Genomic DNA, 18140 nt, shown 5'->3' on the forward strand with positions numbered 1-18140 from the left:
ATTGATCCCATTTCCTCGACTCGTTCCTCTTGCCTGGTTTGTGAATGTAAACAGCTCCGAAATCTGCTCACTTTCCTGGCAAAACCAGGAACCTTTTAGATGTTTCCCAAAAGGAATGTGGGGCATTTTCTTAAAATTTCTTGTGGTTATTTAATAAACCTTTTGGTTTGCAGATAAGTCCTCAGGGATCGTATACTCCAATCCTTCCATTCTTTGGTTTTGGAATTGTTTTGGAATATTTGGTTGAGTGATGAGTGATCCATTGAGGACACAAAAGCACACACTCCACTTTTTCACAACATTTATAAAAGAGTGTAAGTTTGATTTAGGCCTGCAGTTCATTACAGAGGATGGAAAACTGAAATGAGCTCCAGATAGTGGCTGGAGATAATTGTGCAAAGAAGGATTCTTCATAAAATGAAGAACATTATGGAGAACCCTGAGCATCCTCTTCATCAGACTGTCCTACAACAACAGAGTGTCTTCAGTCAGAGGCTTCTTCAGATGTGCTGTAAGACGGAGCGCTACAGGAGATCCTTCCTGCCCACAGCCATCAGCATCTACAACGGCTGTTTGAAGAAACCTTCATAATGAGCTACAAAAACATTTAATTTCCCTTTGGGATTAATAAAATATTTTTGAATTGAATTGATGCACAGAGCTGTCTTTACATGATCAACAACAAACTGGGTTGGCTTCATAAGGCTACCAAACCCAGACATCTGAACTCAGGCAGCTGAAAGAGTTTTCAAGCAAAATTTTGGAATACTTCGGAAGTCTGGACTTAAATAGCATCATAGAAATGCAAGTATGCACGTGTCAGAAAGACAACTTTAGGGGTTTTGTCATGAGTTTTGCACACTGTAACAATACATTGGACTTGATAGCAAAACATAAACATCACATGTAACAACATTTTTTCACATCTTAAATCTTATTGCTATGTGAAATCTGAAAGTAACAGTATAGGCTTTTTATTTGGAACACCTGTGGGTTTAATGATTTACTTTATTTGTCTCGTAACAACAGATCCCCAGAAGTTAAGGTGTTACACTTAAATTACTTTTAATTAGAGTTTATTTAAACAGTAAGTGTTGCAGATCCAAGTTTAAAAATAGCTTAAAATAAGCACAGTTGTTAGCATTGTTGCATTGCAGCAGAAAGTCCTGGGTACAAATCTTGCTCTGGGGTCTTTCTGTATGGATTTTGCATGTTCTCCCCTTTAGGGCTGTTACAATATTGAAATATCAGCATTGCGTTGCAGAACTGGGCATCAGGGAAGTAAATTATGACCGGGTAGATCAGACCAACAGAATAATGTCATTGGGCTGTCTGTGTCCATGAGTCTAGTAGTTAAAATGGTAGTGTTAGCTTATGTCATCCAGGAGGTTTACGACTTCTCTGTTGCAGATACAGGATCTTCACTGGCCTTTTTAATTTGCTTGTAAACATTAGTGTCGTAGTGTTTGCTTGTAGCGTTAGCTCAGCTAGCATACGGCATTGTTCAGCATTTTGGCTTTTCATGTCTGTCTGGCCCAAAGGGAAAGTACCTCCAAACAATGCGTCTGTGTTTGCCTTGTACGCTAAAGAGAGCAGCATATGTTTGTTTTTGGTTTTACGCGCCATGTTAGCTAAGGTTAAACTTCCAGCAGCAGCTCATTGTTTTGGTCAGGTCCATTGACGGGAGGAGCTGAGTGTCTCTGTTATTGCAGCGTTGCTGCCAGAAGAATTGCCACAATTTGGGAAAATGAAAATGGGTCAGTTTCTAACCATTTTGACGCAAATTAGTATCCTTAAATAAATAATTTTTCCACCATCAGTCATATTGAAATATTAATTATTTTGACAACCCTACTCCCTGTCCATGCTTAAGTTCTCTCTGGGTACTCCAGCTTTCTCCCAAAGTAACGTGAGTGATAGGTTAAATAGTTACTCTAAATTTCCCTTCAGTTTGAGTGTGTCTATTCCTCCATCCGCCCATGTTTGTTTGCATATTTATAAGGTTTTTCTACCATCCATCCATCCATACATGAACAGAAAACAGGAACATCCATTTTGCTTTTCTTCTTATTTGTTTGGTGTCTCTCTCTGTTTGTGGGAGTGTTTTCATTGGCCATGCATTTTTTTCTGCATTGACTGAATTTAAGTCCCACAAATTTAACATCAAGTGAATAGTGCATCATCATTTACACATACAGTGCCATGAAAGGTATTCATGCCACTTAGTTTCTTTATGTGACCAACACGAAGCAGAAGCATAATTGTAAAAGTGAAATGTTTTCAGTTTTTCTTTTAATTTTAATAGCAGAGAATTGGCATGCATTTTTATACTGTCCTCTTTATTTTGACACCCCTAAATCAAATTCCATTTAACCAAATGCCTTCAAAAATCGCCCCAATAGAGTCTTGTGTTTAATTAAATCTTCTGTGAAGTTCTAGAGGTTTGGGAGCAGTATGGCACAACTGCAGACCGTAGAAATGGCCATCAACCTAATTGGACCGGGAGGGAAAGGAGAAGTAGCCAGGAGGCCCATTGTAACTCTGGAGGAGCTGCAGACATCCACAGCTCAGGGAGAAGAACCTGTTTTCAGGACAACTATGAGTTATGCCCCTAAAAATCTGAAAGCTAAAGAAGAGCGACAAGAAGAAAGCCAATGTTGAAAGAAATTCACAAATGGATTTATTTGCAGTTCATTTGCTGCTTCCCCTAAAAGTCATGTAGGGAAAGCACCAAACATGTGAAAAGTTCTCTGGTGAGAACATTCTGGAACATTTTGGCCTACCTGCTGAATGCTCTTTGGAGGAAAACGAACACATCAACCTAAACGCACCATCCACACATTAAACGTGATGATGGCAGCACCATGGTGTGGGGAGGCTTCTCTTCAACAAGAAATGGAAGCTGGTTTGGTGGGAGAATCTCTAAACAGCACAACGATGTGTCAGTTCAGTTTCAATTCGGTTTATTTATATAGCGCCAATTCACAACACATGTTGTCTCAAGGCACTTCACATCAGTCAGGTACATACATTCCAATTAATCCTAACCTCTGAACAGTACAGTCAGTTAGTTATTTTATTCAAATTGGATAAAAAGTTTTTCTGTCTAAGGAAACCTAGCAGATTGCATCCAGTCAGAGACTTGCAGCATTCCCTCCTCCTGGATGAGAATGTAGCGATAGTGGACAGTCGCTGCCGTTGACTTTGCAGCAATCCCACATACTGAGCATGCATGTAGCGACAGTGGAGAGGAAAATCTCCCTTTTAACAGGAAGAACCCTCCAGTAGAACCAGGCTCAGTGTGAGCGGCCATCTGCCACGACCGACTGGGGGTTAGAGAGAACAGAGCAGAGACACAAAGCGTCTTGCACTCCATAAATCTGGCCTCTGAAGAAAGCCATCGTTGAAAAAAATCTAATATAAAGTCTAGTTTGCAGTCTTCCATAAGTTACATGGTGGTGGCAGCATCATGCTGTGGGGATGCCCTTTTTCAGCAGGAATGGGGAAAGTCTGTTCAGTGTTTGTGTTAAAATGGATGAAGTTATACAGAGCAAACTTGGAGGGGTGTAAATCATTTTCTAAGGCGCTGTTGCTCACACTTGCAGAAAGTCCACAGACAGGCCACTTCTTTGGCTACTGTGCATATGACCTTTTTATACAGATGAATTCATTCAGCTGTTGTAAAAAGGTCCACATTTGTAAAGAAAAATCTGAATTCTTTCAGACTGTTTTTGCCTTCTTCATTTTTCCAGGAATCGTTCGCGAGATGGCCCACAAATCGGACAGCAAGCTGCAGTCCATCTCCACCACGAGGCTCTCCGCTCAGCACCACCTCTGGTACGTCTCTCCCAGCCCCGGACCACCTGCGGCGTTGACACAGTCACCAACAGCCGTGTTTGACTTTTATTTGTGTAGACGCTGAAAGATGTGGTCTGAACAGTGTCGTGCACATTTGTATGCGGTCGGGCCGTGTAGGTTAAGGAGAGAAGTTCCAAGGCTGCGCATTTCTGACACATCTTTACTTGATTACAATCAGCTTTTCTTAGACTCTGTTTGCTGAAACGGCCTCACTAAATTAGCTGGTAAACCACATCTTAATTGGTACCATGTGCCGCGCTGCAAATTGCGAAGCGTTTGCGTCGCCCTCGTGTAGTTTGTAATCGCCATCAGTGATTTTTTTTACACCTTTTAATTGTGTGTTTTTTCCCTCTGAAACAGAAGGTTTTTTGCCTTTTCTGTTTTTTGAGGGGGAAAAAGAAGGATTTTTAATCATTGTTAGGTATTATTTAGTCAACTCAGAGGTAAGAACGATACAGTCATAGTTACTTGTGACAAGGGTAGCCCACTTTGCAGTGAAACTACAAAGTTTTGACACCCTATCTCTTTATTTATATACACAGTTCAACAGACAGTTCAGACAGGGTGTATGTGTGTGAGACGGAAAGGAGGCTGGTTCACACAGAGATAACAATGATCTCACACACACAGGGAGGAAGGCATAGTGCAGGTGCCTTGCAACCCAAGGTTTTTACATGAGTGATAACAAGTCCTCACACCCATCCAACAGTCCCTCCTTTTATCACAAGTAAAAACATTTAATATAAAAACGAGTAAGAAAAATACTTTGTATGAGCGAAAACCCACGGACGGTAAACAGATTATATTTTGTGGGAAATACTCATACGGCCCCGCCGCCCTCGGCGACCATTAAAAGTTAAATGTTGATTAATACTTGAAATCATAAAAATAAAATAATGATACTTGAAATCATAAAAATAAAATAATGATACTTGAAATCATAAAAATAAAAGAATGATACTTGAAATCATAAAAATAAAATAATGATACTTGAAATCATAAAAATAAAAGAATGATACTTGAAATCATAAAAATAAAAGAATGATACTTGAAATCATAAAAATAAAATAATAATACTTGAAATCATAAAAATAAAAGAATAATACTTGAAATCATAAAAATAAAAGAATAATACTTGAAATCATAAAAATAAAAGAATAATACTTGAAATCATAAAAATAAAAGAATTAAAAAATCTGCCCTGTTTATGTCATCATTGTACTTTTTCTCATTTCACTTAAGCAACAACTTCTTTCGATTTTCTGCTGTAAGGTTATTTTATGAAATACAATGTATGAGTTCACTCAGGCTTTTGATGTGATTTATTTACAACATGTCATCATAATCATCCCCTTCATTTCCGTGCATTTCTACCTAGTTCAGTGTTGCATATGCCACCATGAACAATACCAGAAATTCTGTAGGAATGGATGTGCGTCATGTTCTTCCGTCAGTGTTCTGAGATGGGTCCCGTCTGATGTCCATCTCTTCTGGTTCGGTATCACCTCCTGTGGATCCTGCTTTAGATAGAGAAAGAGTCCTGCTACCAGAATTAAGCTCAGGCTTATCAGTCCTGTCCACAAGTTACAGAGAGCCATTTTATAATTGGGCGCAGATCAGCTGTTTTCTTCACCGGTTTGAGACGCTGGGCCATCTTTGAACCCGGACTTCCTCTGCTACCCCGTCGGTTGATCTGGCTCCTGTAATGGCAAAACTGGCTTACAGTGGCTTTTATGGATCCAGGAAGGCCTCTCTGCTATTTTCAGAGCTGTGGGCGTTGTCAGGAGTATTTGAAACGGCCCTTTCCACCAAGGAGTGCTCCAATCCTTCCGGTGGAGTGTCTTAATCAGGACCAGGTCTCCAGGCCTCATTCTGTGGGATAGGAGCAGAGATTATCGGCAGACCACTGGACATTTGTTCTTCTTTTGTCTGCAACATTTTATTCATCCACTCAGCTAATGAAGGTTCCTGTTGTGCTTTCTCTATTTCATTCATGTCAGAAGGCAGAGAAAACGGTCTGCCATGTACCATTTCTTTGAGAATACAAATTCACATCAGCAACTTGGTGTCATGTGATCTCAGGCTCAGAACACAGTGGGTGGAGCCATACAATGATGTACAGTAGGTGGCAAATGGAGTAAGACCAGTTTGATTTGGAGTTATTCTCATCCATAATTAACCAGGGATAGGCATCCGGGCCATGGCCTCCCTGTTTCTTCCATTGTTTTCCTTAATCTTTAACTGAAACCCTAATGCTTTAGAACTTAGATCTATTAATTTATTTACAAAATGAGTTCCATTATCTGACCTTATAATCTGTGGGATACCATATGTGGGGAAGAAATGTGTCACTAGGTTCATCTATTACAACTAGGCAATATTTCTTCCCCCGTGTTTGCAACAAATTATGCATGATCTGCAAAAATGATTTGCATAGTCAGAAATATTTATAGTGTAGCATTAATGCTTTACCAGATGTGACATATTCCCCCCTTGACACGTGGGTCTTCCCAATGTGTCACTGTAGCCGCTGTGTTGTATAACTTTTTTGGGAGGATTGGTTTATCTTCTATCTGATAGATGTCATCTTTTTTCTCTGCTCCTCTCTTTAGCCAGGCCTTTATTTCTGTCTTGGGTGCTGACTGTTGGGCGTCTTTCAGCACGTCTGTGTCTATAAATAGCAGATCTGACATTTTCTCTTTAATAGGTTGAAATGAGTTAGTTCTGTCCCTGATGATGTTTTAAAACCTCTATTTTGCCAAATCTTAGCATGGTGATGTATTGATCCGAAAACGTATTGGCTGTCTGTGTATATAGTAAGTATTTGTCCCTCATGTAATTCACATGCTCTTACTACAGCATATAATTCTGCTGTTTGGGCTGAGCAGGTATTGGGTAGAGATTTAGCTTCTATTATCCTATCGATGGTTGTTATTGCATAACCAACTCTATTCTTTCCATATTCATCTTTAGATGCTGAGCCATCTACAAACACAACACATGAATCTGGTATAAGGATTTGAGAAATGTCTTGTCTGGGTTTTGTGTCTTCTTCAACTTTTGCTTTATAAGAATGTGGTTTTCCATCTTCTGCAGTAGGTATTAGAGTACTTGGATTTAAAGGGCACATCTTTTTAGAGTTATGTTTGGCTGTGATAATAATAGTGATGTCAGTGTGATATGTCTTGCATGTAGCGTCAGGTGCTTCTCTTAATATTCCTGACTTCAACATATCTTGTATTACTGGCTTAGTACCTTCTTCAGCTTCTGGCTTTAAGGGGTATTGACGGACTAATGGCCTTTTTTCAGATATTAGTTTAACCTTGTATGGTGGGAACCCCTTTATAAGCCCTACATCAGTTGATGATTGGGACCACAGTTCAGGTGGGACAGCAGATAGGGCAGGATGCATGTTGCTCTCTTTGCTCTCAGCTAAGCCCTGTATTTGTCCCTCTGCCTCATCTAAATGTATCCTTGGATGGACTTTGACTATCCACGCCAGAATGAGCTTCCAGATTCCTGTATTAGGATCTACCTTTGACAGTGTCAGTGCTGTTCCTGCAGAGGTTTAAAGCCTCTGTTTTTCCAAATTCTTATTATTCTTTTTTATCATATTTTATAAAGTAAGTCCTTATTACATTTAAAAATGAGATCACTATTTTTGGTAGTTGCTATTATTATAAATAATGCTTGGTTTAGTTCTTATTAAAAATAAAAAATAAAAACTCACTCACTGATGAACACAAAAAATGAAGGGCATATTATATCTTATAATCTTAGTTTATCTTACCCAGTTTTATAGATACAACATCCAGTTTCAGTCAGCTTTGTATTTAGTTCAAGTAACTCAAGTTTGTTTCAATTAACTAAAGTTTTCTCTATTTCAGTCCAGTCCAGTAATTCTGTTAAGGTTCATTTCATCTTATGTTAAGTTTGAGTCTAATTCAATCATTTTGAACCTGACTGGAAAAAGTCTAAACATCTGTTAAAATCTTTTTGTTTTACCATAGAGAACTGACCTAATATTATTATGGTAATGTTGAGGACTCTAATTTTTACATAACATGAAACAGACATTTATTTCACAAAAACAGAAAGTCAAACACAGACATTTGGCCACATGAAAGTTTAAATAACCTGTTTGTAAAAGAATTAGGAAAAATTCAAGACGGATCTATGAACTTTCTTATGGTTATCAGTATTTTCAGTAGAGGTAGAACCTTTGCCATCTTTAAATGATTTTTTGAAAAAGATTCTGGAAACCTTATTAAGATATAAATTTGGCAAAGATCATCAGAACATCAGACCTTTATTAGCGCTTTTAATGTCCCTCAAAGATGCATTACAATGAAATCAGTCATTCCCATTCACACACATTCACACACTACTTACTTACTTCTCTGTCAGAGTAATTTTATTTGCAAAAAGTTGAACATAATTTGACTTCTATTATTCTTAAAATGCACATTGTTTCCTCATAACCCCTTTTGTTTCCACAAGGTCTGTTTTGAACGCTTCAATTCTTTTTTTTATTCACCAAGAATCAATAAGGTGGTCTTAGTGGGTCCACCTTAAAGGTGTTATCTGTTGGGTGTCATGTTATCATTGTCAGGTCAGTGAGGTTCATAAGTCAGTCAGAACCTTGGTCATTTGTTCTGTGCACATAATGTTTCATAGATCCAGCCTATGATTAATCAGCAAAACGTCCACCTATAGGAGAAAAAATGATTGTTAATGAATGAGCTGCATTTCCTAGGAACACTGTCTTCCTCCTGGATGAGCATCACCTGTTGAAAAACTTTCATCATTGTTTGTTTCACATATTCAATCACATCTTTATATTATACCAGTAGGTGAAGTTGTTAGTATCTCATGTAGACTGACATATACTGTTGCATTTGGAGAGGATCTCAGATTAAATAAACATAGTTAGAGCTTCAATCCAGGTTCATTTTGTGTCTGCAGACTTTAGCCAATTTTTCTTTTCTTTCTTTTTTTTTTTATACATAAAGAGCAAGATTCAAAACATTTTCAAAAGTCAGATTCAAGCACACAATCACCATATTAAAAGGCTCTACTTCTAGAGAATCACTAAACTTCTGGGGTCCGGTTTTGGCCCGCGGACCTTGAGTTTGACACATGCAGGGTAGAGTTACAATTTTTTTTTTTTTTTTTCAGACCTTTCAGCAGAGACAGGCTTCTGCTGTTTGCAGAAGTTTTATCTTTGTTTTCAGGCAGCTGCATCTCTTTGTCAAGGTCGTTTCACAGAGCTGAAATTTAACTTCTCTCAAAGAGGAAAAATGAAGAATGCACACAATCTGAGCCAAATATGGAATTATTTCCCTGTAAAATGAATCTTTTGCATTTTATCATGATATTGTTAGTAGTATAACACCATAGAATGATTTTTAAAGCACCTGTTTCTCACTAATGCTTGCCTACAAAATCTTTTACTCTCAGATTACTTCTTTAACAACATTCTGTTCTCTCTTCTCTAGTCATTGTTCACTGGGTTGTCCAGTTGGACAGTTTCCATGTTGTCCACATTGTCACCTCCTCTTTTAACTTCTTTTACCACGTCCTCTAAAACCATCTCTTAGTCTTTATAATCTAACCTGGGATGGGTGGCGGTCCGCCCCCCTTTATTTGTTTTCAGTTAAGCTGAAAGTTTTTTCCTGTGCTTTTCTTAAGGCCTCAGTATTATGGCTATGTCAGTTAAAAGCTGCTCTTATTGTTGTTTTTTTTTATTTTAATTCATCTTTTTGTTTTAATCTGTTTATCAACTGTGAGCACTCAGGGACTGAAAAGTCCCCTTTGAAATTATAATCTGGCAAGGTTTTTTATTGTCTCTTGAATCTTTTGAATGCATAATCTCCAGTTTAAGATCCCCGTGTAGTTTTAGGATTTCAGTGATAATTAAGTTACCTGAAAATCCGTATTTTTATGCCATCGTGCACATATTTCTGTTAAATCAGAGCTTTTTCTCTGTTCTTCCCCCATTGTTCTTTGTTATTTTTCTCTTTTTAGTTTTCATTATTGCTAATTTTAGATCCCCTTGTAATTTTAAGACATCCTTTGTATCTAATTTGCCCAAAAACCCATGTTTTTTATTTTTTATTCCATCTATGACAGATCATACCTGCTCCTTTTACATAGTTCTCCATAAACTTTACCTCCCCTTCTAAGTCAATTAGTTTACTTTGTTTCTTCCCCATTATGTTTTATGTTAGTTTAATTATAGTATAAATGTCCCAGATAAAATGTCACTGGCATGAGACTTTAAGGAGAGGACATTAACACGGCCTTCTACTGCGACTAATTCGCAGCGGTGTTAATTTTCTGGAATGAAATCCGACCTGAATCTCCAAAGTCACCAGTACGTAGTTTTAATCTGGGCAAAAGAAAACACAGGACTAGCAGAATCCTGCTATGATTCTATTAAAATGCTTAGTCCTCCATATACACACAACACAGTCACACAGTTAGTTTCAGGTACCTTGTAATTGTTCTAAGTTAACTTGGTGTTATTTTATGAGCTCAATTTACTCCGTTCTTTTTACTTTTATAGCGCTTATTCTATTCCCACGCAGGGGAATAACCCTTAGTCGTTTTATTTGGCCCCCTTCTTGGCGGGGCCCTACCTTAATTTGTCACTATTCCTTTCACGGTGGAATAAAACCATCCCAATGCAGCGTCCTTACCGGCGACGCACTACCAACGACTTTTAAGTACTTTTCTTCTTTTATTTATATAGCGCTTACTCTATTCCCTCCCAGGAGAATAATCCTCAGTCGTTTTCTTTAATCCCCTTCACGGCGGGATTGTACCAAATTTGTCACTATCCCTTTCACGGTGGAATAAAACCATTCGAATGCAGCGTCCTTACCGGCGACGCACTACCAACGACTGTTAAGTACTTTTCCTATGAACTGTATTTTAAAACTGTCTCACCTCGGAGTTGACTTCTTGGTGACTCTTTGGACCCTGTGAGAGTCACCCCGCGCAGAGGAAGGCAAAAACCCACTGGCCAGGTGTGAATTCACACACACCGGGACTTTCAGCCACTCCGGCTAAAGGAGGCTGTGCAGCGGTGCTTCGCTCGACGTCAGGCTTCCCCCACGGATCCCAGAGTCACTGTTAAAGCAAAGAGAAATAAGGTTATTGAATTAATCCGGCTTCGAAGGACCAATAAATGTTAGGTATTATTTAGTCAACTCAGAGGTAAGAACGATACAGTCATAGTTACTTGTGACAAGGGTAGCCCACTTTGCAGTGAAACTACAAAGTTTTGACACCCTATCTCTTTATTTATATACACAGTTCAACAGACAGTTCAGACAGGGTGTATGTGTGTGAGACGGAAAGGAGGCTGGTTCACACAGAGATAACAATGATCTCACACACACAGGGAGGAAGGCATAGTGCAGGTGCCTTGCAACCCAAGGTTTTTACATGAGTGATAACAAGTCCTCACACCCATCCAACAATCATGAAAGTAGGATTCCAGGGAAGAGAATTCAACCTCCCTCATGACAATCACATTTTTTATTCATGCTGACAGATTGTGCATACTCGCATAGACGTCTTGACGGAAAGGTGTTCTGTTTGATTTAAACAAATTTCTCCAGGAAAACAAGCGTTCTAGACCGATGTGTTCCGGCCTTGACCCTACAAATGGCACAACAAATGCCTGACATTTTTTTAGTTCCACATCTGGTTTTCACCCCTCGACTCAACAATCAAAGGCGGAAAAACAAACCCAAGCAGCTCCTTTATGTATTCCGAGGCAGCTAACCACAGTTTTAAAACCCACTTCCCAGTGTTTGCGCAACACAGGTCCTGTCAGGCATTATTTTGTCAATTACCCCCTTTGTTCTGCAGCTAATGCGAAATTCATCCTGCGACACTTTCGTTCTGACATCTTTCTGACGTAGCAACACCTGCCAGCTCTTCATCTGAGGAGGAATCTGTGGGATGTGTCTGAATATTTATGATGCACTTTTTCTTTGGTTCTTTTGATCTGTCAGGCCTCTCGTTTGCGAAGACATCCAGGCAGATGTGGAGGACGGACAGCTGCAGTTCTTCTACGTCCTGGCTTTCGTCCTGCAAGGTGACTTTTTTTCTCCCCCTCAAACCTTTAACGATCTTCAGACCAAGCTCTCGATCTCTGCCAGATATCTTCTCTGTTATCACTCAGGAAATCTGCTTTCATCAGTGGCTTTTTTTTTTTCTTTTTCCCTCTCTTTCCGAGACCCATTTGCAAGATGTTCGTTTGTTATGGGAACAGTGAGATTGCAGGATACACGTCAAGTGCATCGACATGCGAGGTTTGCCTCTGTGTAAACCCAGTTGAACGTCAATGGTTTCCACAAAGCTGAAGACAAGTATACAGTTGTGGCCAAAAAGTTTACCCCCAACCATCACGGGCATAAATATATACATTATGGGTACTTAATGATTTATTTCAACTGTGCATTTTCCAGGATGCAATGATTATAGGACTTTATGTCCTACAATCATTGCATATGCCAGTAAAACCACCAATTGAAACGTCTGGGCCTAGTCAAAGCCCAGATGTTAATCTCATTGAGTTGTGGTGGGGTGATTTGCAATGCTCTGACCATTTTTACCGCTGAAAGTAAGGAGTAGGATAAACTTTTCTCTGACTAATGTCAGATACTTGTGGAACCATCTTGACGAGGTTATTGTAACCAAGGAGGATTAGGCTAATCCTAACTTTGTACATCAGGTTGTGTAAAATTAATAAAGAACAAAATATTTATACATAGACCCCGACTCAGGAAGTTGCACATTGACCACAAACCTTTTACAACCATCAGCCAGCTTCTTCCTGGATATTTGACCGCTCTTCCAACAGAATTGCAAGAGTTTGTTTAAACCGGTCGATTTTCTGTAATGGGATTGGCTTTTAAACCTAACTCCCACATTAGCAATAATGTTTGATGTTGGAACTTTGGAACAACCAAATATCATTTCTGCTTTGGAATCATTGTCATGTTGGAACACCCTATTATGGTCTAGCTGAGTATGTCAAGCTGTTAATACGTGTATGTTTATTGTACAATTACTCTGTACTACTGTTAGCCAAACAGCCCCACAGCATGATATTACCTCTGTCATGCTGGACACTCAAATTATGTATAATAATACTTATAATGCTAGAAAACCTGCAGTTGTTTAGAAATTGCTCCACAATACTCTCTCAGATTGTGTAAAACTACGTTTCACCTTCTGAGATCTTTACAGATTTCCTCATCCCTCTGAGTAGAAGTGCTGCCTGTGCAGGCAAGGAGAAACTACCAGCTGTGAACATAATCAGCAACCAGAGGTTTATGGGTCCTTGTGACATGATGAGTGTCTGTAACCTTCTGACCTGAGTTGTACGTGTACAGAATTACTTGGGTGGATTATTTTATGCCTTGTGTGGGCAGTACAGCTAGTGGTATTTCACATGAAGAGGGGTGAATTTATTTAAATAAGTTACTTGAAATACCCAAAAAATGTTAAAGCCGCAACTTAAAAATAATCCTAAACACATCCTGAAAACCCACAAAGACCCTTCAGGAAATGCAAATGGGGTTTTCCTTTCACACTTATGACTTGTTAGATAAAATCTGTTAACATACTTTAAAAGAGTGATGTGAGTGAGTGATGTAAGAAAGTCACACAACTTGAATCGTTTTGCTCGGAGCTTGCACAGAAATCTTACCTAACAAGAACCTTGAGCATATTTCTTTGCGTTTTGAGTTGCTTTAAAGTTGGGACTTTCAGGGATGGAAGCTGAAATTAATGTGATGCAGGAATGTTTTCATATAAAGATCATTTAACTTTTAGATTAAAGGAAACGGTTAGCTGCCGGGACTCAGATAAGCCAGCAGTAAGCACCAGAGTTCCTACATAGTCTGAAGATGTTTGGAATTTAGGGGTGTTCCAGAACTTTATCAGCTGAAACAGGAATGAATGGATGGATATATATATGGATAGTTTGTTGATTGGTTGGATGGATGGACGGACGTCGGCACATTTGGATGGATGGTATGTTTGTTAGATGGATCTATCCATCAATCAAGATGACCGCCCACACACACACACACCCATCCATTCACCCACCAATCCCCCATTTCTATTTCCAGTCTCCGATTTTTCCAGTTTCCATATTTAAAGCCCGACCACTGCAAAAGATTTCTACTATAAACTCATGGTGAACTTTTGTATTTATTGTTTCAAACTTGGCTCCGAATGTTATAAGAACTCTGGATATGTGAGTGTGGAAAACTATGGAACTTTGTCATGAAAGATACGTGGGAACCCTGAGGAACACCAAGAAAAAACATCTTAATAGAAGCTGTGGTGAGCCTTTGTAATCCTAAAATTGACTCAATGAAGAAGATTTCTAACACAAAACAATACATTATTTTATGTCCATCCAACTTATGAAAGCGAGAGCCAAAAAATATCGAAAACAGGAGGTGATTTGTGGCCAGCAGCTGACGTGAGCCGCCTGTCAACAAGCCACGCTGACCTTTGCCAATAAATGAGGCAGAAATATACTGTTTAGACTCAGCGGCTTGACAGATGACTGTATTTGCATGCGTGCGGTTAAGGACCAAATGTGTCGGTGCTGCAGGGTGCATGTCAGCTCCGGCCTGCTCTGCTCTGCTCTGCGTAGAGGTAGCTGGAGGCTAAACACAGCTGAGCTTATCCGTGGAATTTCAGCTGGCCCAGTTCTAACACATCCCGAACTGCCTTTTTATCTCAGCTTGTTACAATTTCTGACATGCAATGCTGAAACTATGTGACTGAGAGGCACTTTGGGAATCTTTTAACATCACTCACCTGTAAATGGTACCTGTGGTAAAACATAAGAGGTGAAAATGGTAAAGCTTACAATATTTTTGTACCTTGGGGCTGAAAATATGGCACCAAGTGGAAGGTTTGTTGGGATTTACTGTAAGATTGAAAACTCAAACTAATGGGAAAAATCTGTAGATTTACAGGTTTAGTAAAAAAAAAAAACCTTGCATAGGTATTCAGCCATCTTGAGTCAGTACATTGTAGTACCACCTTTCAGCTGTTGTGGAATAAAAAATCATATTTACCAAATGAAATCGGTGATCATCACTCACTCAGCTTTATTAATTTAGCCTTATAAGGGAGAAAGTTTATAGGTCAGACATGTTGCTGAGCTGAGCTGCAACCTGTTGTGACCAGCCCAAAGGAAACCACTCCCAATGTCAGTATTGTAAAATCCCCTAGCCTTATATCCTATTAAAAACTGAAGCTCCTGCTATTCTGGGTCTATAAACGTATCCACCATACAGCTTGCATTTTAAAGTTGGATAAAAATCCGATAAATGTCAGGGATATGTGCTTGGAATTCCTTTAATTTTCTGCTGGATTCAAAACTCTCCATGAACCTGCAGCACGTTGTTTTCTGTCTGTTAAAGTTCTTAGAATAAAGAAAGTCGTCATCTATCAACATGGTAATCGGGGTCTGCCCTGCCCCAAAGAAAATCAAAATTCTGTATCAGGCAGGAAACGCCTTATTGGACCATATTTAAATCAGGATCTCTAATTGGACCTAAAGTTCTTTAGAATTCTAGTTGAAGTTCTCTTATTCCTCTTGGATAGTCCTGTACAGATGTTTTTGTCACTTTGGAAGCTAGTTTCCGCACTGATGTTTAATTATTTGTGAAAAGAAACAGATAATATAACCCGACTAGGTAAATGGTTTGTACTAATTAGGGGTCTGTTTTGCATGTATGCTTCTTTTTGCCAATTTTCCATAAAGCCCAAAGTTTTGGAACCATCCATGAATTCATCCCATGGCAGTCCATGGTTTTTGCAGGTTGAACACATTAAAGCCTGAACATTGTGGAAAAAAACACCATAAATGTATAGTGAACTAATTACATTTATTGTCAAAATGGGCTAAATGTTTTCTCACAGAGGAGATGTGGTTGCCTCAGACGGTCCTTGCGACCCGAGAAACCCTCTACCTGCTGGAAGAAGATCACCAGTGGAGAAAAACCAGCTCAGAAGCGACTGAAAACAGCGAACCGTGCAGCGGGAATGTTGCCGTGTTGGAAACTCTTCCAATCAGCTGCGTGAGCTCAGTTCTCCTGTGGCACTCGGACCAGCTCAGGATGGACATTCAGCTTTACGACGAGGTTAGTATTTCCAGAGGAGGTTTATGTTTGTGGTTGCTCCTGCAGACAAAACAATCAAACCTAGCTGCCACTCAGACTCCTTCTTCCACTTCATCAGAAGAAAATAATAAAGAGGAAGGCTGCCTGAGGTTGTAGGGGAGCCCTCGCTTTAACTCCGGATGGACCCGTTTTTCATTGAGAAAAACAAATCCTTGAAAAATAAAAGTAATTTTCTTCCTGATTCGACTGATAATTTTATTGAGTCATGGATGTTATAAAAGTTGTTCATTTTTTATTTATTTTTTGTCTCCATCATGTTGTGTTCTCACATGTTTTCCGCAGACTGTGAAACAGGAGAAGACATGGAGCGTGCGTTCGGAGAGCACCGAGCTCCTTCAGGGTCTGTTATCCTGGGTCAGGGCACAGTGGGAGGCCATGTTCGGAGTCAAGCTGAACACAAGTCTGCAAGATGACCCGTCGTAATGGACACATAAGAACAAAAACAATAACTGAAGTTTTAGGCTTTATTTCTGTGCGGTTTGTTGGGGGGGGGGGGGTTGTTGGGAGCCTGCATCTTTGTTTTCTCTGCACTCAGTCTGGTCCCATTATGCTTGTTGCTTCAAGCCAAGAGCTTGGAAATGATTGCACTCATTCATGTGATACACAAGCCTGTAAGAAAGATCTGCTTGCATAACTTTTCCTCCAGAAAAAAAACAGAACTTTTCTACCACTGAAATGATGAGTGCCTTGTTTCTTTGTGAAAATGCGACGTTCTTGTCTTGTGATGCACCTAAATGCAGGTCGTGTTGTTCCTGAATCACCCTGTAGCATTAAGCAAATGTAGGCCAGGTTTCTCTGTCTGGGTTTAATGACATTAAGGTTTTAAGGAGAAGTAAGCCTAAAATATGTCCAACCCCTCCGTCGGTGTCTCGGCTGCAGTGAGTTTAGGCATCACGCGCTAAACACGAGGCAGAGGGGGGGACCTGTTAAGGCGCTTATCAAGGGATACCTCAAACATTTTGACTCCAATTAGAGTCTCATAGTTGGTTTAAATGTAAACGGTAGCAGCATTTTATTGTGGTTTATGCTTATTATCAGACACTCATCTTCAACATCATATATACAGTTTAGGATGTAATCCATCTGTTACAGATGTGTGAATTTGTGATGTGAAATTAAATAGATGGTTAAGAAAAGTCAAAAAGCAACTCTAAACTAATTTAATTTATGTCGTTCCTTTTTTTCTTTGTGGATTGATGCAGAATGCTGACTTTTATTTTTCTATAAATTTTTTATCCATGTGTGTACTTGGATACAAAAACGTTGTCTTCATTTGTGGCATTGCATGTCCTTGAACAATTTTGCTGGTTCCTGTTGCAAATTTACGAAACAGACGCATCTTATTTACTGATGATCCCACATGATGGAAGAGTTTTTTGTTTTTTTAATTAACTCAGAGCTGAAGTTTCTCCAAGGGACGGACAGACTAAAAGTAAGTTCCTTTCATCCCCTTTTGCTGCAGATTAATAATCACATGTTTCACATTTTAATCATTTTACTCATCTTTATTTGCATGTCTGCTCTTGTTGCCTTTGGTGTTTCAAATTAGGAGGCTCCACCAGGAATTCTGAACTTGGCTTGATGAAACTTGTCCAGGCACAGTTGCTTGCGCCCGGTTAATGCTAAAACTATGAAGAGAGTCCAAACCAAACAGCCAGACGTTTATAAAATAGCTACAGTTTCGATGAAAGACAGTACCTCACTTTTATTTACACATTTGGGTTTTTCTGGAAGTAGAGATGGTGAATGCAGCTAAAATGTTTAAAATTTTATCTCCAAAAGCGCGGTTTTGGTATCTACCCACTGTTGTTTGGAATGATGACATTCAAACCTAGTTATTGCTAAACCACACTGCTAGCTAGTAATGGTCACAAGCTAGCATCCATCTCCTGCATCTTCATCTTTGTAGATCAACCACATAGTGGCTGTCAGTGTGTATAGTGTAGTGGATTTTTTTAATGTTACTAAAGTAGCGCCGCCTTGCTTAGCTACTAGGCTTTGCTCCGCTAACAGAGAAGAATACCGCTGTGATGCCTGAGTCAACTTTCTGTC

General features: G+C 39.3%; 1 protein-coding gene across 6 annotated transcripts in view; it reads left to right on the top strand.

Moving 5' to 3' along the window:
• The window catches only part of LOC124861347 (serine/threonine kinase 11 interacting protein), a 44808-nt gene extending 27473 nt beyond the window's left edge, over window positions 1–17335 (top strand). For 3 of the 6 annotated variants that reach the window (XM_047354977.1, XM_047354979.1, XM_047354976.1), the window contains exons 23-26: window positions 3753–3837; window positions 11886–11968; window positions 15829–16049; window positions 16371–17335. In XM_047354977.1, the coding sequence (XP_047210933.1) occupies window positions 3753–3837; window positions 11886–11968; window positions 15829–16049; window positions 16371–16511 (530 nt within the window). In that variant the 3' untranslated portion in view covers window positions 16512–17335. Of the gene's footprint in view, window positions 1–3752; window positions 3838–11885; window positions 11969–15828; window positions 16050–16146; window positions 16254–16370 lie in introns of all 6 variants that reach the window. The other 3 variants (XR_007036603.1, XR_007036604.1, XR_007036602.1) reach the window with 2 other exon arrangements.
• Window positions 17336–18140: the final 805 nt, after the last annotated feature.

This window comes from Girardinichthys multiradiatus, chromosome 24, assembly GCF_021462225.1.
Source record: "Girardinichthys multiradiatus isolate DD_20200921_A chromosome 24, DD_fGirMul_XY1, whole genome shotgun sequence".
NCBI classification, from domain to species: Eukaryota; Metazoa; Chordata; class Actinopteri; order Cyprinodontiformes; family Goodeidae; genus Girardinichthys; species Girardinichthys multiradiatus.